Raw genomic sequence first — 27615 nt, forward strand, 5'->3', positions numbered from 1 at the left:
TGGTACTAAATGACAAATTACTGTTCGAATAATGAGAAATATTATCGACGACAAAAAGCCGATTAATAGGCTATCGATCGGTAAAGTGTTAAGCAAAATTGAACGAAACGTTGCATCTCGATTTGATACGACAAATTTACCATGATCCACGGATACGTGTTAGCGGCGTGTCGAAAGACTCGGACACACCGTGCAAACGTGGACAGAGACCGTGGAACTGACCTAATATAATTGTCGCGTTGTAGGCAGTCCAACTGCGATACGTGCTTGATACTGCCACCGCCTCCATGTCCGATGTCCCAGACTTTAACGCACCCTTTGCCGCCCGTGTAGACGTACTTGGTCGGATTCGAGATGGTGACGGCGCACACAACCTCGCCATGAGTCAAGGTATTAATCTGACGCGCGTGACGTGGAATTCCCGGCCCTATCAGAGCGTCTGTGGGGAATGGCACTGGCTGCAGCTGACCCTCGCCGTTCATATGGAACGAGTACGCTCTGTGGTGGAATGCAAAACATTAATGCCTTTGTCTTTACGTAATGGAATGCCTTCGATTACTTAAAAGCTTCGCGCCGCGGCGAAAGGCGGCCATCGAAAAGATAATGCTTCACACGCCGCACCTTTCTAGCTTACGCGAGCGGCGGTAGCGGGTTGACATTTTCAGAAACGGCCAGAAGCGTTGAACGATCTACAAGTGTAATTTGGTCGCGTCGTCGTGTATTTATTTTCTTTGAAATGTCAAGTACGCGATATGTAGATGTGTCGAAAGAATGGAAGTTACCGGTGCAGCGATAACTGCGTTTAAAGGTATTCGTCTCTGAAGGTGTTTCGATCCTTTACTTCTCGACTAAATCAATCGAAATAGTTGTTCGAGAAATATTTCGTCGTTTCGTTGTTTCGTCCTGGAGAAGCTGACGTTCTCGTTTGGTAGATCGTTACTCAAGAAACACATGTCCTTAAGTCACCTAATACGTTTATATAGGATTTATTAATTATAATTATATCACAAGGAAAACTAAATGATATTATGTTTCGAAGATTTTGTTTACAGACTTGTCTGATTAAGCTTTATATTTAAAATCAGGATGGGTGTGCTAACTTCGACGTAGGTGATTTACACTCCCGTTCAGAAGTTTGGAGTATGTTAGGATTTCAAAGGAATAATAACTTGCTTAAGTAGATGTTATTCGTATTATTATTATTTTGGTAGTGTTGAGATCGTAATTAATTGTACTTAAAAGCGAAAGTTATCATTATAATACCGTTATTTCTCAAAAGAATTTGCGAAAACGTTTGTTTCGTCTAAGAAGTAAAGGATGTTCCGAACTTTTGAGTAGAAGCGCACACGTAACGATTGATGGTTGCAATTCGAGTTGTACAAGCTGCAAATATTTCGTAATTTTTTTGCTTCAAGTTTATCGTATTTATTATCTAAGGATTAATTTTAATGAAAATTACGTACGGTTTGCCACCCGGAATGTTGCTTATCCCGTTAGTCGATGGTATCCTCACGTGAGCGTCGAAGCCGAGCTATAGAAGAGAACAAACTATATCAGTTTTTGCTTGAACTTTCTTTCATTAATAATTTCGATATTTTCAGTCACGATATTTGAACAGCAAATACATAAATACGAAGAAGAGGATCATGGAAATGTAATTTGCATTCTGGAAGTACGTAACATGTGATTGCATCAACAGAGATTTTCAGATTTGTAGCAAGCTTCAACAAAGACATATATATAGAATAAAACTAAGAACGACGATACTCCATATATTAAGCTTCGTAAATATTTTTAGTTTCTGGCAATCCAATTTTCAAAACATTTGGATGCTAATCACCTGATAATATAAGGACGACGATATATGTACAAGCGAATTTTGTTTCTAGAACTTTTACAAGTCGTCTTTAATGTTTCAGCTAGCTTCTTCGAGCTTTTACATTAAAAACATTCTTTTACATCACGAATAACATCGAGAATCATAATTAACGCATTTGCCTGAACACTTTATTGGCAGAAATTTTTTACCAATTTAAATACTAATTTACGATTCTAATCCTCAAAATGTCTACTAAATTTCTAGTACTTTTCACCAAATTCATTCACCAGAAATACGTATCATTAAACGACGAGTAAAGTACATCATTTTAGAACTTATTATCTATTATTACACTTATATATCTATTACAGGCTACCTATTTTACAATCAACTGAAACATTACTCAACTGATACTTCGCACAAAATGAAATTGTTACAACGAGCTATCTATTGAGACACCTTAAGAGTTTTAATAATAAGAATAATAATAAACGGAAATAAATAGCCATCGATCGTTTCATAGATTTAACTATAGGCGATAGATGATTCTGATTTCTTTGCGATTAACCAAAATAGCTTTGAAGTCACTGTCAGACGACGCTCTTTAAACGATTTTCGGTTGGTACGCACGTTCTCGTTGCCTCTTCTCGACAAATTCAACAAACAAACAATTCAACACCGAAGAGAGAGAGAGAGAGAGAGAGAGAGAGATTCTAGAGAATTTTTCAATTGCACAGATCTGAATATTACCACGTTTCTGTACCACGTCGTAAGTAAACTATGAGATTTCACTGAAATTTATACATAAAAGGATATTTAAAATGTCTCGGAGTTTTTATCTTTTCCTTAGAAAGCTCATAGTCTATAGTATCGGTGGCGGGGTACCGCTGCAAAGTACTACGAGATAAAAGAAAATAGAAAAGAAGAAAAAGAGAAAGAAAGAAAAAAGACGAGCAGCTAGAGCGGGTGAAGTACCATCGAGGTCCTGGCGTATGGTAAGTTGCTGTACGGCGAAGGCGATTGTGGCGGCTCATTGCCGCGGGACGGCAAACCCTGATAGCCCTGCGGTGGCGTTTGCTGTGACGATGGCGGATGATAGACCCGCGATGCCAAGGGACCAGGGATTCCTCCCATAGTTGGCGTACAGCTGCGCGACCCCCTCGCCGCCGCCACAGGTGTACCCGGCTTGTCGATCTGGAGAGGTTCGTTCCAACGGGGTACACCGGTTTATTATCGGGCGCAATCGTAGAAAGGAATTGTAAATTTCACGCTTGACTTTCGCACAAAAGCAACGAGACATATCGATCCTTGTCGCAAACCGGCGTAAGCGGCCACCTCCTGTTCACCGATTTATACCACCGGACACGAGGAAGAAAGGGACGCGCGGGGTTCGAAACGAGAGAGCTTTTGCTTTCCTCTGCTATCGTCCGCGCAAATTGACTTGTCGTAACTTCGCGCCACGAATTCCAGCTACACGTTATCGATGCTCGTGTACATGCGCGCTACACGCCAAGGGGAACCATCAAAATGTCTTCGTTGTTTTCGAAATTGCGCAAGTGGTTATCTTGCTTGGATTTTCTTAGCACACTTCGGTTTCCAATAGAAGAGAGGTTCGTTGAAGTTTCTTAGCTTTTAAAATACAGAGTTACGGAGATACCCGGTGTAAACTCGTTTATTCGTCGAACGTGTTTATGGGGACTGCACGTAAATCGTATTTTTATATAGTTCCCTTTGTTTCGTTATTTTATTACCGATCGACCAGAGTATCGTGTATTCTGTTGTTTAAATATGCTTCGTGGGACAGTTTAAATATATCGAGTTTATCATCGATAGAAATGATCGTTGTAACGCTTGAATCTACGCGACAACGAAGGAACCGAGTGTAGAACATCGTCTACGATATCGTTGTCGGCTTTTAATTTTGCATTATTAGCATTACGATTGCAAATAAAAGAATTTTCTAGTTCATCGAACAACTGGACTTTATTTCTAGCGTAACAAGTAGAAATTTTGCCTTCGAAAACCACGGAGTCATTGAAACGCTCACCCTTAGGCAATTCGGCGTGCATGTCGAAACGAAACGATCATCTTTTCACCTTCTTTCTCAAAGATCCAGAAAGGAAATGCAAGTGGAAATAATTCCGGGGAGAAAAATAGAACAGGACCGATTAGTCATCGAATAAGCCTGCTATCCGCGAGATCTTACATCTTTACTTTTCAGAGACGGTGTGCTACGAGCGGATGAACTTCCACTCCGCGATGGGGGCCTGTCTTTTACGGATGTGGAGCCAGCACCGGAAATAGGTCCTACGTGTCCTGGGGCGCCCAGTTTCTCTAGAGTGCCGTTCTCACGTGGATCCGAATGGTCGCCATTCGCGTGCGGCGACGATGCCTCCTTTTGTGAAAAACAGACAAGAAAACAAAAGAAGCTTATAAAGAATATCAAATCCATGGTTCATTCGTTCTTAGACGTAGACTACCAATTTAAAATACTTGGAAATATTTTACGTAAGCAATCGATAAATATGAAGAGTAAGCTTTCACAGTTCCAGATATTCGAATAAAGAATTTTGAAACTTTCCAAGTTTCAAACTAACTTATAAAATGATCTTCCTCTAATTTTCTCGTATCGTATCCTCTTTCGTTTTCAACCAACGATAATTTTGTTGTAATTTCATTCCTTCGTTTGATTCTAAGCGCAATTCTGTTGCATTTAGTTACTCGAAAGAAATATCTTCTCCGTTCAGATCGAAGTTACAGCCTACGATGACAAAACGTAAAACTGAGAAAGACAAGTAAAAAGCACAATCACGATTTATACTTAATACAATATCAAGGAAACGAAAGGATCGAACGTCAGAAAAATCACTTGGACACGTCTTTTCAATCAACGATACAAGCTCCTACGACAAAGGAATATCCGCCAGTATCCATCACAAACCGACACCGTGATCGTCCTCAACCTCAATCGAACGAACATCCTTAATTTTCATCCGTAGTTCGTGCATACTTGCAAATAGCTTTTGACCAATGAACTCGCTAATAAAGATATCGAATCCGTTCCATTGCGGGAAGATGAACTGACCTCGTTCGCGACATCCACCACCAAGTCCTGATCGCTCTTCTCTGCGTCGCTGTCCTAAAAGCAGAAAAATTACGTGTCTGTGAAAGGATATAGAGGAAGACCATATCGATGCACGCTGTAATTCCAGCCATTGGTGCGATACGTTAACGATCAAAGCCGCGAATATATTTTCGACGAATCCAACGCGAGAACCATCGAGAGAGAGAGAGAGAGAGAGAGAGAGAGAGAAAGAGAGAGAGAGAGAGAGACAGAGAGAGAGAGAGTTCGACCTACATTTACGATGCGTCTGACTAGCAGATGCATCTTCAGAGACATATTATTAATCTTGACACTCGTGCAAGCTCGCTGCCTCTCTCGAAACGTTCTGATTGCACCAGCAACTTAATGGCCAGGCGTTCGACCAGTGCGCGTACCGGATAGAAAGCTCGCGTTTGCGAACGTGTAAGCCACGCCACGTCGCGCCATGCCACGCCGCGCCGCGCGTTTCTGATGGAATAGGAGGCGGAGGGTGGAGAAAGAGGGGATGTAAATGCGCTTTGCTTGGTCGCGCGGTTTCAGGGTATTTTCGCAATCAAGATTCTATGTGTGTGGCTGGTGGCCATACACGCGGAGCGTGGAAAATTCGACCGATCGTTTGTCAATTCTGGATCTCGCTATGCTCGTCGCTGACGAGACCCAGCGCCACTGTCGTCGATCTTTGTCGCTCGTCGTAACGACGATTGCTTTTCCTTGGTACATCGCGTAACGTTTCCCTTCGATCTTTCTGCTCCGCACTCTACGACGCAATTAACGTTGTCACGACGTGAATTTAGATTAGTATAGTTTCGTATACATATAGGTATTGCAAATGTTGATGATGAAATGATTAAGAGAACGTTAATTTTGCGCTGTGCGTCGGTTAGGGATCGACTATCTGTCTACGTAGATCGTCTTGTCTGGTTGAAACGTGGTTTACGGGACGACTCGAGTGCGATTTGCGTACGTCAAGCGGCACAGATAGATAATGATTCTAGTGCGTATTTTAAGCCGATCGACGCTGATAACGATATTTTTTATTTCTGGTTAAAGGGTCCTCTAACGCTTCGTTACTGTAAACGTCACCACGACGTGACTTTTCCAAAACAAGTTACGACGTGTTGTCGATTTTAATGACATTACCTTCTCACATAATCGGGACAAGTTACGAAAAATAATTGACAATCGCATAAATACTTTCCTTTCTAACGTCCACGTAACTACTCGCAAATACCTATACGTTAACATTAAATAAGATAATTTCTTTTAAATAAATAAATATGATAAGAAATATCTGGCCTCCAAATATATATTATATTGTGCTGTAACGAGTGTAGCGAAAATAATATCGGTCTATTTTCTCCGTTAAAGAAAATTCTTTCAACGTCTCGATTATCGTATACGTTCAATATGGTATCTAAAACAATCCTGCAGCCTACAGGCCGCATTACGCAACATGCTCTGCATCAAATCAGTAATACCGCTTGTCACTGTTTACTCCATTACCCAGTATATCTTCCATTTGCTTCGAAAAAGAGACTACGCAAACAGTCAGCCACAGGGACAGGGAAGCAAGGAGAGAATCCACTAACATGGAGGAACACGGATAAACAGAAGGCTAGAGGCTTCGGCTAATATATTATCGAAAGTCGTGGATAATGTACCGCATACGGAAGTACAATTTCTCACTCGTGTATCTTTTATCATTTGTTTGTCCGTTATTTTCGAGTTTCTAGCGTCGTTGGCATCCGATTTCGTCGTATAACGGTTTAAAACCGCGGTGATTTCCGATACCCGCAACACTGGCAACTCGTCGTTCCGAATACAGCAGCAGCCCTGAAGCCGCCTAATTGAGCCTGCCGCGTTCTTTCACTCGTTGCCGACGCAATCGTGATTTTCTATGGTTAAAAAAAATGTTTTAAATTCCAGAGAGACGTCGTACGGAAGAATGGCAGTCGATACGACGCACGGTTTTTCACTTTTACTTCACGCTAAAAAATGTTCTTCCCCGCGTTGAAACGTTCCTCGAAACGAGATGTAACTGCGTCTCGTTAATTGGCCGTACTCTAATTTTTTAGCGGTTCGTTTTTCCCTCTTCAAGCTTATTTGCGACACTTCATGTATATCCGAGCTTATACTTTCATTCTTAGCCGGCGTTTCAATTTTCCTAACTTTGTCGAGCTCATTCACGATACACCGGATACTCGATAAACTATTCGATGCTCGAATCGCGGCGAAAAAATTCAGCCCGCGATCGAAATTCCCCGGGTAATAACCTTAAAATCCAGCGAAATTAAACCGTGTATATTTTAAAAGCCTGGGACGCGCACAACTCGAATATCGCGCACGTAACATACCTAACGTGTAACGTAGCGATCGCGAACACCGCGATACGCGTATGAACGGTGTTCCACGTAAGACGATAAACAACACACCGAATACCAGAGGAATGGTAAATAACGTGCACGGCTAGGAAAGTGCAATTTGTAATTCACGTATCTTTCATCGTTTATTTACCAGTTATCGCTCAGTTTCTACAAGCAGCTCGTTCCCGGGCCACAACCACCCCGTTAGTTGTAACGAGCTCGAAACAGGGCACGCGGCTGTTGCTCGTGTGTTACGCCAACAAAACGTTACAACTGCCGCCTGCTACTCAAAAGCTTTTGCCACCTTATCCTCGTATTTATACCATTTCTTTGCCTATAAATTCAACCATCGACCATTACACGCTCGATATTGCGTACAAATGACTCTAACGATGTTACTGACCGATCGAACGATAAACGTATTTATTTTCGGCAAAATTCGTCCTAATTTTCGTATTGCGTCTTTCCTTAACAGAAGATCCGAAACAGCGTACCTAACGATTACTTAAATTACGTACTTAAAAATTAGCGTCGTTAACAATTGGCAAACGAGATTTTTCGGTCGTGTTAGCGATAAAACTAAATTAGGAACGAAAAGATGACTCCAACGGTAAGGTGCCCCTCGAACAGGTTTTTAATTTGTTACGTTCAAGACGTTTCCTTTTGTTCGTTCTTTTATTTCGTTTTTAAGCTTACGTCGTATTAAAGATCGCGAGGGATACATCGCGAGTTAGTCGCGTGTACGTTCGACCGCTTTCGTTTCAGCACGTTGTCGTTTTATTGTTATCGATGGGTAGATTAGATCGGTAGTATGTAACCGAGTAACAGGGATAGCGGTGGATTAGATCGATCGCGAGACAAATTGCTCGTGTTTACCCTTCTGTCTGTTCTAACGTGGAAAATAGGACTCGCATGATTTATGTTTGAAAAAATCTTCCTTGTTTGCAGTTCGATTTTAACGCATTTGTAGCACTTGTTGGCCTGTGTTTAAAAAAATGGATATTTCAACACCGGGCCAACTGTAATCGCAAATTAGATTTTGCAGAAAAATGATTGCGAGCGTAAGGAGTCGAATTGTCTGTCTTCGCGTAATAAATTCCACGGTTTTATTTAGAATTACGTGGCTGTTTAAATTTTCGAGATAGTGGATGGAAAGTTAGCGTTGGAAAGCCCGAAGAAGTAATGATTTAAAGTTTAAAAAAGCTGCCGCAGCCACGTCAGTTGCCAACTTTTTGTAATATATTTATCATCGCATTAACATTCTACGATAGGCGTGCGCTTAACCGAACTATAAATAAAGGCTAGAAAGAAGAGGAATTATGCACCGAGAGGCATTTCATTTTCACGGAAACTTCTTGTAGAGTTACGCACGCGAACGTGCATAAACGAAGTCGATTTTCAGAAAATCTGAAACTTCTCGCGAAATTTCAAACTTTTTCTCTATTTCGCTTATCGTTAGCCTCGATGAAGTCACAAACAACGACAGAGATAGGAAGTTTCGCTTCTCCAGTAAAATCTGTTACACACGATCGAAGATTACACGGCAAGAACGTTCAATATGTTTCGTTCTTCTACGAGAGAATTATTTTCAAAATATCGAATATCCTTCCAATTGATATTACGAAAATTGTCCTTCTATTTAGTTTTGAATATTCAGCCTGATTGCTTGCAAAATCTTCCTAGTTTCGCGGCAATTATTTTTCTATCTTCGAAGTGACATTTTGACGATGACGCCAAAAGCAGATATTTTAAAGATCCCATCCACGTTTCACGTGGCTGCGTTACTCCACGAAAGGATTGAATAAAACACGTAGAATTATAGCGAAAGCTAGATCCCAGTAAGTACATCACGCTAAAACCGCTTCTTCCATATTTTTCTTCCATCTCATCGCTCGCAGAGAGTAAACGATCCTAACTAATCAATTTAATCGGATTAAAGAGCGAAACTGAACCGTACCGTGGTATCTCGTTACTAGTTCTTTCTCCGCGAGAGTAGCCATAAAACGATTTAGAACGTTAGTTCCAGATGGAGGTCGAGCAGGGTCAAGAGGATGCGCCGAAAGAAGACGGATTAGGTGTCAAGGGACGATTAATAATTCAAGAACGTTTTGTGGTTCATATCCTAATTATCGTAGAGCTGCCGGTAGCTAGTTGCACGTTCTTTGTAATGCCCCGCTCGCCTTATGAGCCTCGTACAACGCGTTCAAAGCGGCGCATACGATAGTATTGCCTTCCTAATGACGTAATATCGTGTACAACGCCCATCCATCCATTATGCGTCTGCTAGACCATATATATATATATATATAATATATATATATATATATATAATATATACACACACACACATACGCGGTACACACATACGGTATATACCGTGTATTCGTGTCGAAGGTGTTTGTGTATATGCACGGTTTATCGACGTGGAGAACCACCTGTGTGCGTCCCTGCTTCTGAAAATCATTTACCAAGACTACTTGAGAGAAAAAAGAGAATTATCCCGCAGAATTCGCTATGTGCTGCACGATTTAGAGGAATTTCTTCGCGCATCTCATCATCGGATACGTACGAAGACTATATAGGAGAGGAACGTGAGAAGCGACATTTTCCAAAGTGGTTTTAAAATTCGATAGGTTGCTAATCGATCGATCACGCGTTACCAAGAAATTGTCCCTTTATTCGATTTTCGAGTTGTTTAATTCGCCTGTTTTCTCATTATTTTGTAAATTTTTCAAATATCAAGATATCGTTTGTCTCGGTAATTATATCCTCGGTACTTATGAAACTGCAATGATCAATCAGCTATCTTTGAAACACGCTCGTAACTTCATTGTTATTGTATTCATTTTCAATGATCTTGTATTAAAATTCTGCCGTATAATCATAGGGCGAGGCATTAAAATCAGAAAGTCAATAAAATAATAGTTATCTGTCTATCGTGTTGTTCGTCTGTGACTTTCGTGCGTGCACCGCCACTGAGAAAAGTGCGCGAACGCTTAAAGGAGCCTTTTATGGTTATACAGCAGCAAGTATCTGGAACCACTTACATCTTAATGACGTAATTAAGTAGCGATTTCAAATGAAAAACGTAGTAGAGAAAAGGCGAGTAGCTTCGAGGGGATATAATTTAAGACGACTAGTTTTTTTAAACAGTAGATGCGTAGAACACACGAAGGTCATGTGTGTGTTTTTACATGGAATCGTACGTACCTACATTGTGTGCTTTATACAGGCTGGTTCGTACAATTGTTCGAGGTTCCGATATCAATGCAGTTAGAGAAAAATATGAAAGGAATATGACGAATGGTTCAAAAAGCATCACGTTCGAAGGAAGACACTTCCTTCCTTTTTTCTTTTTTTTTTACATAATAATTATTGTCATTTCTGTATTTAGAGATAGGATCAGAATAGCTATTATTTTATTCTTTGGATAAATCTATCACACTGTTCTGGGCTGAAAAACCTTTATTGCATTTTTTTACATGGACTAGGGATAAAAAAAAAGAATATCTTAAACCTATGGATTAAATCTATCTTCTAGTTACTATTTATCGTAACTGGCGCATCTGCATATAGTCCGAGTGAAATTGAAATTTTGTATCTCACGCGAGTCAAGGAAAACGTAAACTTTCTTTGTCTCGTTATTGTCATTAATTTTACTAAATATAATACGTATATAAAGATTATAAAAAGCGAGAAGTCGACGTAAAGATTACAAAATTGTAATGAAAAATAAAGCTAGTTTAGAAAAATGCTACGATACTATTCGTGTGATTAGCGTAGAAGGTAGTACGTAATTTGCTCCATGCACTTGAAGAGGCATCGAAGTTTCGGTTATGGAGTAAATTGACGTGCGATTTGCTTACAGGAAAATTTGCGGCTTGCGAACGAATTCCTGTAGTCGTAGCTATACGCAAATTAGCGAGACTCGCGCCGGAATTGATCGTAGCTACGAAGGAAATTAGTACGACTTGTGGTCATGCGAGTTGCGATCGCGGGGAAAGTAATACCGACTTGTGGTCTGTAAAAAATTAACGCTGCTAATGGTCACGTGAATTACAGTTGTAGGAGTATTAACGCGACCTGCGCTGCAGCGAAATTTCATCAAACAAAACGGTAAAAAAAAAAAAAAGACATCGCGGTAAAATTCACACAATAACTTCGATCTAACACGAAAACAATTCAGCTGCTCTAAAAGTAGTAGCAAGTATCTAATTGAAAGTATGTACCTAGATATTAACTTCGTTCAGAACTATTATTTATAACACCTGTTAGTTAACTATTAGTTATACAGATATGTACATAAAAATCGGCTAGAATTTTATAAGATAACGATTCAAAAGATATGTTAGACATTTTTTAAATTATTTGAAAGAGTTACACGAAAACGACGAATAAAGTAGAGAGTTCTGAGAAGTTTACCTGAATCTGAATCTGACCTGTAGTATCATAAACTGTGCTATCAAAAAATGCAATGGTATAATTGCCAAAATTGTTTAAAGTGATCGTGAAATATGATGGATACAGACCAACAAGAACATAATTTTATTACGCGTAATTGCTACGTTGAATAACATTTTTACAACCTAACTTTGCAAACGCTAGTGTACTTTCCATAGAATTTTAATAATTTTGTAATAATCTGCGTCACTGAAACCGCGACACTGAAGGAAGAGGGACAATTTTGTTCACAATTACAGCGTAAAAGACAATTTCACCTTTCATTTGGCAAACTCTAAACTTCAAGTAATCGAAAGCAAGATTTTTGCTCTCGCGATACGTTCTTCTACAGAGGAAGATATAAAGTAGATTATAAATATAAAGTCATCCTTCAAAGGATTTCTACGAAAAGGAGAATCGTCATTCGCATTCCTCGAACAGAATACGACATCAGGTCGCAATGACAGCGACATCGCGGAAATTCAACGGCCTGATCTTCGTTCGGAGCAAATCAGCCGAGCTCGACGTTGTGTTTCAGCTCGGAACGGTGACTTCGTCGCGAACCATTTCCGGCGGAGGAGAGAGCGGAATAGCGGTTCCAGCTACTAGGGACACGCAATAAATTTGTGTACGGACGATGAGCGTGTGTAAATAGAAGCCCAGTGTGGTGGTATTGATTTCAGTGGTATTACTCGGCCGGTGGAGGGCGCTCAAAGATGGAGGAAGGTGGTTGAGTAGGATGGAGGAGAATGAAGTAGAGGAAGGAGGAGGAGGAGGAGAAGGAGGAGGAGGAGGAGAAGGAGGAGGAGGAGGAAGAAAACGAAGAGGTCGAGGAAAAGGGGTAGGGCGGAGGGTTAAAAGAGAAGGAGTAGAAGACGGAGAGAAAGGTAAAAGAAGGAGACGAAGGAGGTGGAGAGTGTCTTCCTCCCCTTAACCTGCTCGTTCTAGCGTTAAATATGATACAAATGTTATCATCCCTTCTATTCTGTCCTCCTTCCCCAATCCGCCCCCTTGCGGCACGAACCACCAGCGACCACGATTCTCTTCTTTCTCTCTCTCTCTCTCTTTGTCTTTGTCTTTCTCTTTCTCTCTATATATATATATGTATATATTCTCTTTGTTTCCCTTCTCGCCGTTTTCCTTCGTTTCTCCTTTCTTCCTTCGTCTATATATCCGTCTTCTTTCACACTTTGCGATTCTCTTCGAAAAGACAGAGACGAGACAGAGACAGAGACAGGAGAGGTCTAACCTGAACCGCTTTCTCCGCCGCGCCGGCTTCTTCCCTCGTTTAACCCAGCATAGCGAGGATGACGGTATTAAGGGCAGCTCTATTATTCGACCACCCAACCACTCGACTCTTCGTCTCGAGAATCCTCGAATCCTTTTTTCCTTCCTCCCCAATCTCCCTTTTCCGCTTGCCCTTCCATCCCTCTCACCCGCTTCACTGTCTCTTTCACCCAACCCCTACGAGTTTCTCCTTTCCGCCCAACCCCTCTATACACTCACCACCTCTTCCTCTCTTACGTATACAATGTTCCGCGTATTTTTCCCTGGCGCTCACCTTCTCCTCTACCTCATCCCCTTCGGTTTACTCCAACTCCCGTCGCCCCATCCCGTAACCACTCTTCTCCTTTTGGGTCCAATGTAAACAAACGCACGAGCGCAAAAGAAGAATCGAAGGTTTTCCACCCATTCCCATTCTCTACCCCTTTCCTCGTTTCTTCTTCTTTTTCCCTCGTCCGTTTCTTCTCTCTCGTTCCCCTTCCATTGGTCAACCCGATAAGTTTAGCGAAGTTAAACGATGGAACATGACCGGCCAACCGATGTGATCACTTTGACACGAGGGTATAAAATTAACTGGAGGAAAGGGAAGGTTAATTAGCTGCGAACATTTGTTTGGCATTTAGTCCGCGATCGAATATAGAATTTTGTATAGTTTTAAATTTCCTCTGCCTTTTCATTTAGAATTTACGATCATGATCCTGCCTCGATCGTTTCGTTTCGTTTGTCTGTTACTTTTGCTTGTCTTCCTCTTCTTATCTTTCTCTCGATAATCGATATAGAATTTTCGTTCGACGTTAGAATCAGTAATTTTGCCAAATTCTCTTTCCTTTCGCATAGGAATGCGCGTTGATCTAGCCATTCGAGATATTTGATTTTGACAAAGAAACGCAAGGGAGAAGAAGCGTTCTAATTTTATAGGAAAAATATAACGATAAACAATTGCGACTTTCAAAGTCATTGATACTTTTCCCATTCATGGCAAATAACCAATATAACTTATCCTGTATATTACAACATTTATATTAGTATTTTAATCTCCGCTTCTAGTCAAGCCGATCGTATCCAGAAAAAATTTCGAAAAATACAAAAAAGATCTTGCAGAGATCGCGATCGATGTAAAGCTGAGGATTAACGCGCACCGGTAATTTCTGCAATTGACAAAAAGGTTCGTTGCTTTACTAGCCACGAATTAAAAAAGAAAATTGCTCAAAAACAGAGATACACGCTGTGTCTCTTTAAAAATGTAACGGAGCACGAATTTCCGTTTTGCAAATTTGGTTACGAAATTTTGATCGAAGGGTGCATTCGGAATGACCGGAAGCACGAGATACACCAACACCAGTAATACGGCCAATACGTGGAATTCGACGATCGAGAAGGCGGGTCGGTTCTTTAAAATTTGTAGACGAGTTTCTCTGCTCGAGCAACCAGGATTGACCCTTCTCTCTGGCTCCCTTTTCCCGGATCCGATTCTTAAGGAAACGCGAACGAGCAAAACAAGCGACGAAAAGTTTCCCAACGGTCGGTCATTCTTTCTCCCCCTATCTCTGCATTTAGCCGCGTTAACTTCGCTGAAGTCAAGGCAGTGACTGTGTTCAAAGTACCGGCCGTTCGCGATGCCTCTTTGGGTTATTCGATCGATCGTTTTGACCAGCGAGCACCGAACGACAACAATGTTATCGCGTTATTTCTGACCCTTCGAATTGCAGCGTTCGGATCGAAAAAATATCTTGGAAAGTAAATTTGAAATTTCGGAGTTGTCGTATAATCTAGTTCGCCGTGGGAAATTTATTAAAAGTGCAGATTGCAATGCTTTTGATAGAAACGTTGCTAATTGATGTCGAAATTCTACAGGGATTCCGTAAAACTCGTTGAAAGATTATTTGGAAAGTTGATATGACGATGTTTATAGATGAGAAATCGACAAAGAAAATTTGTAAAAATGTTCGAATCGAAATTAAAGAAAAATGTCGATGGCGTTGGATACTTTTAAGCTTTGATTTTTTCCAACGATATAACGCATCATATAGAGGGAGTGGGGCGGTAGTCGTAGCACAATCGAGCGTGGGGCGAGACTACGTGGAAAAATAAGTCGAAAATGTATAATACAAATTTTCCGCGTGACGCTTCGTTTCTGAGAAAGTCGAGTTTAAAAATTTGTCAAGTATACGTTGACTCGACTAAGTACCAACTGGTTATGAGCGAACAATCAGCAGCAGGTTATTATACATGCGAAAATAAATAAAGAATGTAAAATAAAATGTTCCCGTTGAAAGCCTCATTTTCAAAGAAATAAAGTTTCAACGTGTTTAATTAAAAACGAACCGGTCTGGCGTGTACACGTGCGCGCACGATACATGTTTAGATCTATTTTTCTAAAAAATGAACCATCTTATGGACAATTTTTATTCTACATTTTGCCTTCTTCTCAAATTTTGTTTATTTAATCTCTCGATTATTTACTCTCGTTCAATGCGGAATTAGCGGAATTCGAGTATATTTGTCAAATCTTCAAGCTAGATTTTCCGAGGACGAAGATGAAGAAACGTTGTACCAAACTTTTTTCTTCTTCTTTCAAGTAGAATCATCCCCTGCTCGATTGTACTACGATTGCCACTTCGCTCTGTATTTATTAACCTAACAGACTATTATTTAAAGAAAGTTAATCCTAATTAGTTTCAACAACCAGCCAATTGTCAAATTTATCGAGCTTCGGTTCAGCACGTAACTTGCAGAATAGTTTTAAAAAACGAGATATCTTTTTGTACGACGTTAAGATCAAATTTTTCGAATACCAGGAATATCTACTAAAAAGAAGATTGTAAATTATAGATATGACAAATTCGGGAAAAATATCATAGATACGTAAGATCCGTTATTGTTAAACAATTGTTTCTTTATTTCGGTTCGTAGTTCATTCGCAGTTTGACGCAGGAAGTTGGAATGTTATTTCCTTTCCATAACCGTCTCGAGTAAATGGTTCTTTTACCATTTATAATATTCTGTTTGCACATGTTGTTAAAATTTCTCCTTAGCTACTGCTCGAAGCGACTGCTGGTTGCGCTCGAGTCAAATTAAATTTGATGACATATTCACAATGTTCACGGTACAGTGTACCATATCCCTCACCATCTACTACAAAGTGTACCGCCATTCGCTTGTAATAGTTGGCGTTCAAGTTAGCTCTGTAAGCAATGGGAAACTTTATCAAACAGATTGCCGATATCGTGTCTACGTAAAAATTCTACAACTACGATGCTATACAATTTTTTTTTTTACGATATAATTTTACCAAGTTGAAAGCAAATAAACTGTCGTGCGCGTACGCTATCGATTACAAATATTAGGGCTTCTGCTCGTCGTATTTATTTGAAAATTTTAACAAACTGGAAATATAATACGAACCGGGAATTGAAAAGCTGGCTGGCTGCAACAGGTGATTGTCAACGAGTCTACAATTTTATATAACCAAAAAATAGATAATCAAATGTAAGAACTGCGTCAATTTCGCTCGATTACTTTTCACTTGTGTCGCCTGATTTCTTTCTTAGCGCCATAAGTATCGTCTTTCTTTCTTTCTATTTTTTTTTTTTTTTTTTTTTTGGAAATAATTTCTCAGACAGGGGATTGATATGTAAAAGCGATGACGAAGGTTTGCGAATAAAACGGAGTCGATTAAATAATCGTGAACGATAAATACGACTGTTGTAAAATACACATAAGAAGGAAAACTGAGTAAATAACTTCGAATTCGCTCGTGGATCGTAGAGTAAATTTTATAGTTGTGACGTATCAGGGTACTGCGAATTTCACGTGTAAAACATCGTTTTTCAATATAAATTAATCAAACTGACAGCTATTATCTTCCTTCGTCACGCAAATATAATACAATTGAACGTTTCGAAGGTTGTTAACAAGTGAAAACCGCAAAGAATTCCAACTTCTGTGGAATCGTAGAATTGATGCGTTTGTAATAGGATAGTCAATCGACTAACTAGAAAATAAAAACAATGAAAAGCGTTTGATTTGTGTCGCATGTATAATTGTTCATAGATTAGGTTCTGTACGTACAAAAGTGTGGGATGGTGTGACGTTAGTGAAAGACGTGGCTGATCGTTTATAAACGTTGTTAAAATATGTTAATGTTGTCAATGAGTGTTGCGAGCGTTACCAAGGTTTGTTAAAGGAAAAATGAGCGTGGTAATGCTGTCAGAGTTGAATTAATCGTGGTCGAGAGAAGTTCAACGTTTTGCTGTGACGTAGAAATAGTGATAAGCGAATTCGTGAAGCGCGTTATTATATTCGATTTTGTGAGAGTGTAACAATATTGTGTTTATCATACTGTCTATTCTGTTAATTTATAATAAACATTCCTACAAAAGTAACAACGTTGATATCGTTAAATCAGAATTTAGTATTAAAATATGAAATTTCATTAAAGCAGCTTTTACCAATTTTGTCATATTTGATCATAGCACATTTTGTTCGCGTTTCCTACCGTGTCCGTTCTAATAAGTCAGATTCAAGATAAGAATCGGATGATTCCGCAGAATAAATTCAGATTTTTGGCAGACTTCTCGCACAGTGTAGAATAAATTTCTTGCTTAACTCATCTCAAAGCTTTTCGATCGGAATAAGTCATAGCTCTCAACGAGTAATCGAGCAGCTTTCTACAAAAGAGCTTCCTACATCTCCTTAGAACTACAGTTATTCCATAGAACAACTCGTGTAAGTGCGTGCACATTTATACCACGTATGGTAAATGTACATTTTTTGTGTATTTTTTTAGTCGATCAATCGAACTTTGAACTTCACCAGCCATTACGATTATTAACCGAACGTAGCTAACATTAAAAAAAAATTAAAAGCGTAATCTGCAAAATTGCTTATTTTATTTACCGAACCATTTTCCCGCCAAGCTTCCGAATCGTCAACTTGTCGCTTTTCTATAACTCCTGCAACTAACTTCCACGAACTTTTCCCCATCATCGTAAAGATCCATTTCAATCTGCTACAACGCACAAATGCAAAATTTCGATCGACCAGTAGTTTCTCTAATAATCCGGATCGATCGTTACCTCTTACACGAGACCAACGTGATTATCCCTAATAGCCGTATAGACGAAGATATATACGAATACGTATCTCTAAATGACAGTAATACAGGCGTTAAACTCGCTCCACTTTCCATCTAACCACGTTCGATGACTCACACAGATCGGCTTATTCATCCTTTCCGCCTCGATTGAAGCGACGATCGATCCTATCCGTCATATAATCATCGCAGCCACCCTGAAGATGGTCAAGAGAAGGGCCCCTGCTGCAAAATTAATCCCACCCAGAAACCACTTTACTCGATACTTAATAATACCGCAGCCACGAGCTCGTTTCTCGGACGAAATTAAAAGGGAAACATTGAAAAGGCAACACAGATCGATAAGTAACATTGCGCTTTTTTTTCTAGCGGCGGAAAAAGGGGCGAGAGAAACGTTGTCGAGGGGTTGGCCACGGTTAGTATCGTAGGTCTTGCAATTTTTACGAGACAACTGCTTTCGCGTCTTGCACCGTGAACACGACTGGATACGTATTAAAGCTATTATCCTTGACGGAATGGAAGGAGCGAGAATGGAATAAAACTGACATTCGCGTAAAATCGAAACGTTTCTGTGCCGTTTTATCGAGAGAAACGCGGTAGGTTGGAGTGGGAACAATGCAACGAATGAAAAAGATGATCTTTCTTTTTTTTTTTTATTGTAGTATTACGGTAAGCAAAGAACGAGGATGAAGAGAGAATGGTTGACGGGTGCAAATGAATTATAGAATATTAAGCGAGATTATGGTTAGCTAGTTTGACGAGTAAGATAGTTTGAAATATCGCGGTTGTTCGATAAGCGCGAATAAACGGAAAGCGACGAACTTAAGCTCTTGAATTAAATAGGAATTTGGAAATAATTTTTCCGATTGCAAGATCGTTTCCTGGGTCGATTAAATAAAAGTAGAAATTGGACGAGAGGTTTGAGACATAAATGTAAGATAAAGAATCGAAAATAAGTATCGGCCATTCGAATCCTGAACGAAGAGGGAATAAATTCGAATCGTCGTAGAAATTTTTCTATCAAAATAAATCGAGAGCTGAAAGCGAGTTGGCGAGGTAAAAAGCGATTTATCTATGATTGAAGGTACCGATTGGTGGTTAAGAGTTCTTGCGAGAAGAAACTCAAGTCGATCTTTCCGTCTACATCGAGAAGCATGACTCGCGCATGACGTCAAACATTCGTAAATATAAAAGCAGATTTCACGTCGGAGAAAATTGACTTCGTAATTTACGTCGATTATACAATTTTTACTGCTCTCTATGAAAACTACGAGTATGCTAAAACCTTCATTTCCAGCAATCCATGAAATAATTGATCGTCCAATTAGATTCTTCTCATAAATATTTATTTCCAACGATTCTGAACATTTCTACACAAATGGCAATAATCCCGTGGATGTACAGAGTGTGCCAATTCTCTTCCACGAAACAGCGTTAACGTATCTTACGTAAATCTCTAATTATAAAATGGAAAGAAAATTCGAATAAAAGTCGATAATAGATGCTTCTCGTTAAACAGTCATAACAAAAGTGCATGTATTAGGTGATCCCATAAGTTCGTTCCGACTTTTGTGCATACATTTCACGCGTCGATTTATAAACATACGGCGATAAGGGACCAATGCACTCGAGCTTAGCTGATCGAGAACAGGCTAGAGCAGATTTTCGTGGGTATAAGATCGTAATATAGCGAACGCAGTGACTTCTAACAGTAAAAAATCACGAGTGAAATGCGTATCCATTTTCGATATCTCGTGTTGTATGAATTTCGGAAAGGAAGTTCTGTAACAATTGCCACGAAAAACATATCTGCTGTTTACGGAGAAAATGCGCTTTCATCTGGCACCTGTAGGAAGTGTTTGCAACGTTTTAGAGCTGGGAATTTCTGTTTAGAAGACGAGGAACGCTCCGGGCGTCCTCCTCAGACAGACGAAGATAAAATTCCGGATCTCTTTGAAAAATCACGAAGTTTGGCAGTTCAAGAGACGTCAAATGTTCTGAAAATACCTAAGACAACGATTCATAGGTGTTTAAAAAAAGTAACATATATAACCGCTTGAAAAACGGCACGAACTTATGAGATCATCTAATAGCTCGGAATTAGAATTTCTTGTAATAACCGCAGACTGCAAACGTTCGCGCAATTCCGTATCCTTACGAACATAACCAAACGAATGGAACTTAAACGTAAATTCGTTTCATCCACCATCGCCTACTTTCTTCAATCTGAATGTTTCATATATTTGTACGTTCTCGAACCATCAAATATTTCACAAACGCATGAACGTCTCGCATGTTCGTCCAACGTCCCGTCGTTTCTCGGCACAGACATATTTCAGTTTCGTATAATACGAGAGCAAATGGGCAGAAATGTTTCTGGCAGTCTGTTCGCAGTTCATCCATAGCGATCATCCAGTACGATTTAAGTCGAAGTCTGAGAATGAAAAGGCGCTCGTTCCAATCGCAATCTCCCCTTATAACGGAACAGTGAAAAAATATTACGGATGCTCCGTGTAGCCAATACGACTTTTGAACGCAGTAATGGAGACCGCGATCGATAGTTCGTGAAACGATGGAATTTAACTATCTCGAAGCGGATAGAGAGCACAGAATGAGAAAGAGAGAGAGAGAGAGAGGGAGAGAGAGGAAAGAGCAGGTAGCGGGGGAGAGGTAATGCGCCGCTCGGGCCGCGTCTTCGAACGTATCGTGCTCCGGAAAATGGATTTTTACGGAGGGAAAATGTGGCACGTATCTGGAAAGGGATCGCCGAGGTAGTCGCGTAAAAAAGATTTCGCCGCGACCGACTGTATCGTTGAGAAATGGAAGGATAATCTACAGTGAAACTTCGTCGTCCATAGGATTTCTATTTTCGCGATCAACCGCTTGTATTCGTATTTCGCATTGGCGAATCGAGGTGACGAACAGGTCGCGTGTTTGTGAGACGAAGGTAGAAGCGAGAGGCTGAGAAAAATCACGCTCGTTTAATATTCTAAATTTTTTCAGATAACAAAGCGTTAAATCGCCATATGGTGGGATAGTGGAAAGTATTTTCAATTTGAAATTAGGTAGATGGTAAACCTGTTGGTTAGCGATCAAGTGTTTCGAGTAGAGAGGATTAATCAGTTTTAAAAAGCCGGAGGATCCTTATTACGGGATTTGGAGAAGTTAAACGAAAAGTGAAAAAAATTCTTATTATTTCGCAGAGTATCATACATACAGGTTTTAAAGGAATCTTTTTCGCTTAATAGGAATTAAAATATCTTCGAGAACGAACTTTTAAAAGTGAATCCACTCTGAAGGTTAATATATTTCATTTCTGAGCTACGTTTCGTTCGATTTTCATTCGTGAGAATTAAAAAGGAAGGAATTAAGGATAATAATGGAAGCGTACGTAGGTAGCAGCTATTGGATATTAATTTCAGTTACATGCATACGTATCACTATTTCACGAGAATTAGCGCATTAAATCTATAATTCTCCGCGGTTCATACTTTACCATCTTTAATCATTTAGCCTCGATTTCGCTTTTATCATTGTGTTTCCTTTCGAATTAAAATATGTAAATGTTTTATTCCTTTTCGTAGAACCCGTTAATGTTCTTGTAAACATCCAAGCGAATCTGCCCAGAAATATACAGAACGTAGGAAAAGATATTCAAAGATACATATGTAGATATTCGTTAAAATTCTACTCTTCTTCGTTAACCCAGAAAAAGTTTCTTCCGCAGCCAACCTAGCAATCAAGACCCGTGTAAACCTTCTTCCCTGCAGTCGAATTATCAAGCTTTTATCCACTCTGCCGACATTTCTCGCTGGAAAAAAGGACCTGCACGAGATATTTTGCAGAACGCAGACTTTCGGCAGGTAACGTAATACGATTTAGGGCGCAAGAACGAGCGGCTCTGTCGGGAAGAAATTGTAAGAAACAAACAAACAAACAAACAAACGAACAAACGGACACAGACGTTGGAAAAGAGAAAGGAGGCAAAGCAGCGAAGAGGAGGAAAACGAAAGAAAGAAGGGAAAATGAAAAGGGAAAAAGAATAAGGGGAAAGAAAAAAATTTGCAACAGCTCGGATCTTCTTCGGTCTCGTTGGACTTTAATCGCAAGCTCCGCTCGATGCAAACTAAAAATTCACCTTGCACTTTTCGACCCGCCACGGGAAACCTACCGCTCCTCCCTCTTTCCCCCCCCCCTTGTTTCGTTTCACCTCTATCTCTTTTTCTTCTTTGTTTGCTGTTTCCTTCTCTCGCTTCCACCTACTTTCTCATATTCCTCTGCGACGAGCAACGACGACCAGCAAAAACGTATTAAAGCGTTTTTCCAGTGGACGGGGAAAGCAGAGGGTGAGAGGAACGGAGGGAAAGAGAGAGAAAGTGGAAATGGGATGAGAGTCGGTGAACACGATTGGACAGAAACAGAGAAACAGAAGAAAGAGGCAGACACGTTGACGGGAAACGGGAACCTGGGAAGTTGAGTTGGCTCCGGGAAAAATGGTCGTCGTAGGACAGCAGGAGAAAATAAAGGGGAAAACGGTTCGTATGAAAATGTAATTAGGGGAAGCGTGGAAGCTCGGCTCATTGCGGCCTCGACCCTTTTACTTCGCCACCTTCTCTTTCGCTCGTACCCACCGCTTTTCAACCCCCTCTCGCTCTTCCTTCCCGCTTCGACCAAGCTCCTTCTCTTCTATCTCTCTATCTAGCTATGCCCTCCTTCCGTTCAGCGGGATTCCTCCTGTTGCCGCCGACATAATTTGTTAACCGTGAAGCGTCCAACGATCGCGAAATCCACTGCCACCTTGTATATTTTTAATCGATACGCCTTGTGTCGCGGGAACGCACGTTTTTTTTTCCTATGCCAAGGGATTCAGAATTTCTTCGTCGGTATTTTATCGTGCTTTTTTTATGTGACGTAGACGTTGTTCTTCTTTGGTTGTCGTTCGTGCTTCCTCCTTTTTTCGTGTAAATTCTCATTTATACGTTTTGTATCTTTTTCTATATACTCGTGTAAATACGTATAATAAACTATATACTAAATTATTCACGATACGCGTCAAACAAACATCGCTAAACATTTGAAATGCAAAAAATCGTTCTTGTGCTACTTGTACCCGCCTGATAAATCCTGATCTGTCAGATCGTTTCACCGTACATTTACACCGCTCCTTAAAAATTATTCAAAATATGTTCGAAAGAGCACGATCCGACGTACGCGTATACGTAGGATCGAATAATCGATTGAAAAAGATTCTCCGCTCCTGTCCACTTTTTAGCAACTTCGACAGATCAACGAAAATCAGTCGAAAATCGGTCAAATGCAAGTTATCTCTTGCGATTAATGCTCGTACGCGTAGATACGAAACCTGTGTCTTTCTGCTCGCCGCGATCCAATTCAATTGTACTCCTAAATCATAAAAATTCACAAGATCCTCGATTCTTCCGTTTCCCTACTCTGCCACGTTTATGCCACACGACAAACTGCGACTCGTCGGATCATCAGAAAAGACACGCTTGCTTTCTTCCTGCTTTAAAGAGCGATCGGACTATCGGCCACGTAGCTCGTGCTTGTTATTCCATTTCTTTCAATAACAGACACGCGCGACCACCACTACCGTTTGCAATTTGCATTTCATTAGGCGAAGGCCAAGTCGGCAACTTTTATCATCGGTTTACTTTGGGAACCGGCTGCGTTCATCCGCCAGCCGAGAATTATTATTCGCGGCATCGGGGGTGCTTCGGAGTTAGTTTCTTCGCGTCTCTATGCTTTACACGTGTAACCGGGTGGTCAGGGGGTGGCGGACGAGCGCAAGGGATGGAAAAACTCGCGCCACCGGAACGAACGACAACTACGACGACGAGGGGGGAAAAGGTTTCGGGTGGAAGTGTCTTTGCAATTTAACTTTTACGACGCGCCCTGTCATTTCTATCCGAGCTTCTGCAACGGAATGCAACCATCTCCTTCTTCGTTCTTGTCCACCCTCACGAGCCCCGTATCCCGATCTCCGTTACACCGACATCAAACGTGTCTTCTAGTCGGCGAACGGGATAACTTGCGAGGATTGTTCGACGTTCGCTACTTTTTATAGTCGGATGCTGAATTTTCTGACGGGGAATGACTGACGCGATTTGTAAGCCAAACGATGGGGTCGAGACCCCTTAAGGAGATTCGTTGGTCGACTTTTTCTTGAGATTCGATCGACGAACGTGTTTCAATGCCAATGGCTGTTGATTTACGGCTGATAAACGGGATATATCGGCTATTGTTTGGAGCTGGCACGACAGAAGCACAGGTAGACAACCGAGGGGATGGCGCGATAAGGAAGCAGCTCCGCTGTCGTGGTAGCTTCGGTAGACCAATAAAAACTAGCTTAAGATCGATCAAAAAGGAATTATTTTTTTCAAACGGGCTATAAATCCAAAGTCGATTAATATTCCTAATGATAAACTTTTCGTTTCTCGAACGCGAGACAATCTTTTTCTCTCTTTCGATAAATATTATACGATTTAAACCCATCGACTTTTTCATCCTTACCCTTCATGGGCTGAGACGTTATGGAGAGTCTATAGTTACAATATTGTTCGTTTATATGAATAATCGAATAGAATCTTTCGTGGCTAGCTCTAACTTGTTTATAATTTTTAACTCGTTAATTCACTGCTATTGTTATTTGTCAAATCATTATGAAAAAGTGCCTTGGTATCGACAATGAAGTACAAGCACAACGAAATATGAAAATCGAATTGTTTTCTTAATGGAAACCTTTTTGAAAGCGCTCAATGAATTCGACACGTTCGTGTTCGCTTAAGACCAGCTTCCATTTCAGAGGTATCGTCGACGTTGACTCGATGCTATCGCTAGGAAACGAACTGCGTACCGAGTGCAGAGACTTTTCGGGCAAACTAGTACATTTATTCACAGTGAATTCGTTCGAATCCAACCATCTTCTATTTCTTTCATCGACGCTTCCTCAAGAAAGATCGTTCAGTGGAAGACAGACAAGTTTCATCCGTTCACAGGCGAACGCACGCATCCACTACTTCCACGTTTCTGCCTTTTTTTTACTTCGTGTTCCACTTTTTCCCCATTTTTACAGCTTCCGTTTGCGGATCTCTTATACTTCGCGAATCTCTTTCTTCGCGTTGCGCTGAAGACACTTGGAGAAACTTTGGTAAGCCCGAAGAATCATTAGGAAATTATCAGGATGTTTGAGAATTACTTGAAACGTCAAATTATAAAAATTAGCTATCTTCCTTGTCTACATACAACGCATCTTTCGATCGCTATTTTACTATCTCATCTGTTGATACAACATAGATTCGCATCTTAACACTGGAACTACCGATAGATAACACGAAGCTATTTCTACCAAAAACCAGTGAAAATGACTGGTCTTTAAAAGATACGTAATAATAGAATGAATATTTTTATATTCATTGATTTGTCTCTTTCTTGCAGAAGGAATTCCATGTTATCCAGTACATTTTTGGTATTATTAATCCATCTGGTGATCTGTAAACGAGGGTTGACACATTTATAAAATTAAAGTTAATTGGGATTCGATAAACAGATCGCAGGACTCTTTTACAATTTGACAACTACCAGTCATTTTGACCGGTATTGGTATAAATAGCCTCGATACAAAATTATTTTCAATTTGAAATAAAGAGACATAAAGAACAAAATAAAATTCATTATATTATTTTTTTTTTTTTTTTTAGTTATCGTTGTGAAAGTCGTTACATCATTGCGAAAAAAAAGTATAACGTGAATTAGGAATTTTAAAATAAAATGGTAAAACCAGTCAATTTGACTGATGTGGTAGTTCTAGTGTTAGCATCTAGCGGTCGATTCGGAATTTTCCTGATATCATCATATCGAATGATACGCAGTAAAAATTTCGAAAACGTGCGGGAAGTTGTACAAAACGAGGAAACTGGTTAATTGGGGTTCGATAAACAGATAGCAGGATCCTTTTACACTTTGACGAGTACCAGTCATTTTGACTGGTATTGATATAAGCAGCCTCGATACAAAATTATTTTCAATTTGAAATAAAGAGACATAAAGAACAAAATAAAATTCATTATATTATTTTTTTTTTTAGTTATCGTTGTGAAAGTCGTTACATCATTACGAAAAAAAAGTATAACGTGAATTAGGAATTTTAAAATAAAATGGTAAAACCAGTCAATTTGACCGGTGTGGTAGTTCTAATGTTAATCATAGTGTTTTAGTGCGTTCTACTTAATTCGCGTCAAATGTTTTCAACAGCGGATGAAGCAAGAAAAAAGACAGAAACGAGAGAAAGACAAAGCAGAAACGATCGAGGTTTGCTTTGCAGCTTCGTGTAAATCATGTCACGGCTCTACACAACGAACGAAAATTTACAAACTCCTTCGACCATGCTTGCCGCGGGGAATTCCATTTGTTTCGAAAGCACGCGCGGACGTTTTACTTTGACGCGAGAGCACGTGCCGCCTACGCTCAATTAGAGTACGCATTAAAGCGCCACGAATTCCAGCGATTAACTGTACCAAATAAATAGCCTCTTCTTTTTCTTCGCAGCTGCTCCTTTTTTCTTTATATTCGCTCCAAGCAATTAAGAGGATCGCTTATTCAAATGGCTCGTGGTATCGTTCGTGGTTCCATTATTAAGGGTTTTGCGTGTCGTTAATAAATTTTGTAGGATGTAAAATCAAAAACGAGTAGAACGCGGATTTCTAGGCGAATCGATATTTTCGTCGATATAAGAAGAAAAGGAATATTAACCAGCGACTTATTTCGCTCGCGTATATTATAGCAATTTTTAACGTTTAACATAATTTACGTCCGATATTTCGTGTTTTTGCGTGCATTTTTATATCTTTAAATTTCTCATGTGTGTAAAAAGCTGCAATTTCATAATAAAAAAGGTATATACGTTCTCACGTACAGACTATGTTTATTAATAGAAAATGAAACGTCTTTCGCGTAACAGCGTGTTAGAGATCGATTGAGAATTAATTTTATAAGCGTTTTCATTTTCAAAGCTTTAAGATATGCGAGCTTTCAACAGCGTGTAACGTTCTTTGATTAAATGGAATTTTAAATCGTCGCAAAGATGCGCATTAAGGGACTGGAAAACTTGGAAAAATTAAACTGCCAAGATAAGTGTATCTCTCGGAAGATAGTCAGAAATGTATGTACACCAAAGGTGCGATATACAGCGTGTTTATCGAAAATTCACTCGGTAAAGTAATTATATTAAGTAAAATGTTTGAATTTGAAAGATTCACAGAGACAATTACGTACTACGATATTTTATTCGTGTTTTACGATTTTATAAAAACCCGCGATATACTCTATATTTTTTACATTTTAACAGATAAAAGAATAAATATTTGAAGATAGGGATGAGGTATGCGAATGAAAGCGATCGGTGTTTATAAAATGGTAATTCTCTTGTGACGCGTGGGATTTTAGAAACACACAAAATCGATTCGAAAGCTGTCCGATAGACGATCAGACTGGA

General features: G+C 39.9%; 1 protein-coding gene across 6 annotated transcripts in view; it reads right to left on the reverse strand.

Moving 5' to 3' along the window:
• Positions 1 to 27615, reverse strand: part of LOC117233232 (protein groucho) — a 112264-nt gene that overhangs the window by 3691 nt on the left and 80958 nt on the right. For 4 of the 6 annotated variants that reach the window (XM_033493354.1, XM_033493355.1, XM_033493356.1 and 1 more), the window contains exons 10-14: positions 4905 to 4958; positions 4026 to 4214; positions 2795 to 3013; positions 1464 to 1531; positions 223 to 498 (exon numbers count right to left, since the gene is read on the reverse strand). In XM_033493354.1, coding sequence (XP_033349245.1) covers positions 223 to 498; positions 1464 to 1531; positions 2795 to 3013; positions 4026 to 4214; positions 4905 to 4958 — 806 coding nt within the window. The remainder of the gene's footprint in view (positions 1 to 222; positions 499 to 1463; positions 1532 to 2794; positions 3014 to 4025; positions 4215 to 4904; positions 4959 to 27615) is intronic. The other 2 variants (XM_033493358.1, XM_033493359.1) reach the window with 2 other exon arrangements.

The sequence above is a fragment of the Bombus vosnesenskii genome, unplaced genomic scaffold (genome assembly GCF_011952255.1).
Source record: "Bombus vosnesenskii isolate JDL3184/JDL3185 unplaced genomic scaffold, Bvos_JDL3184-5_v1.1 scf7180000013295, whole genome shotgun sequence".
NCBI lineage: Eukaryota > Metazoa > Arthropoda > Insecta > Hymenoptera > Apidae > Bombus > Bombus vosnesenskii.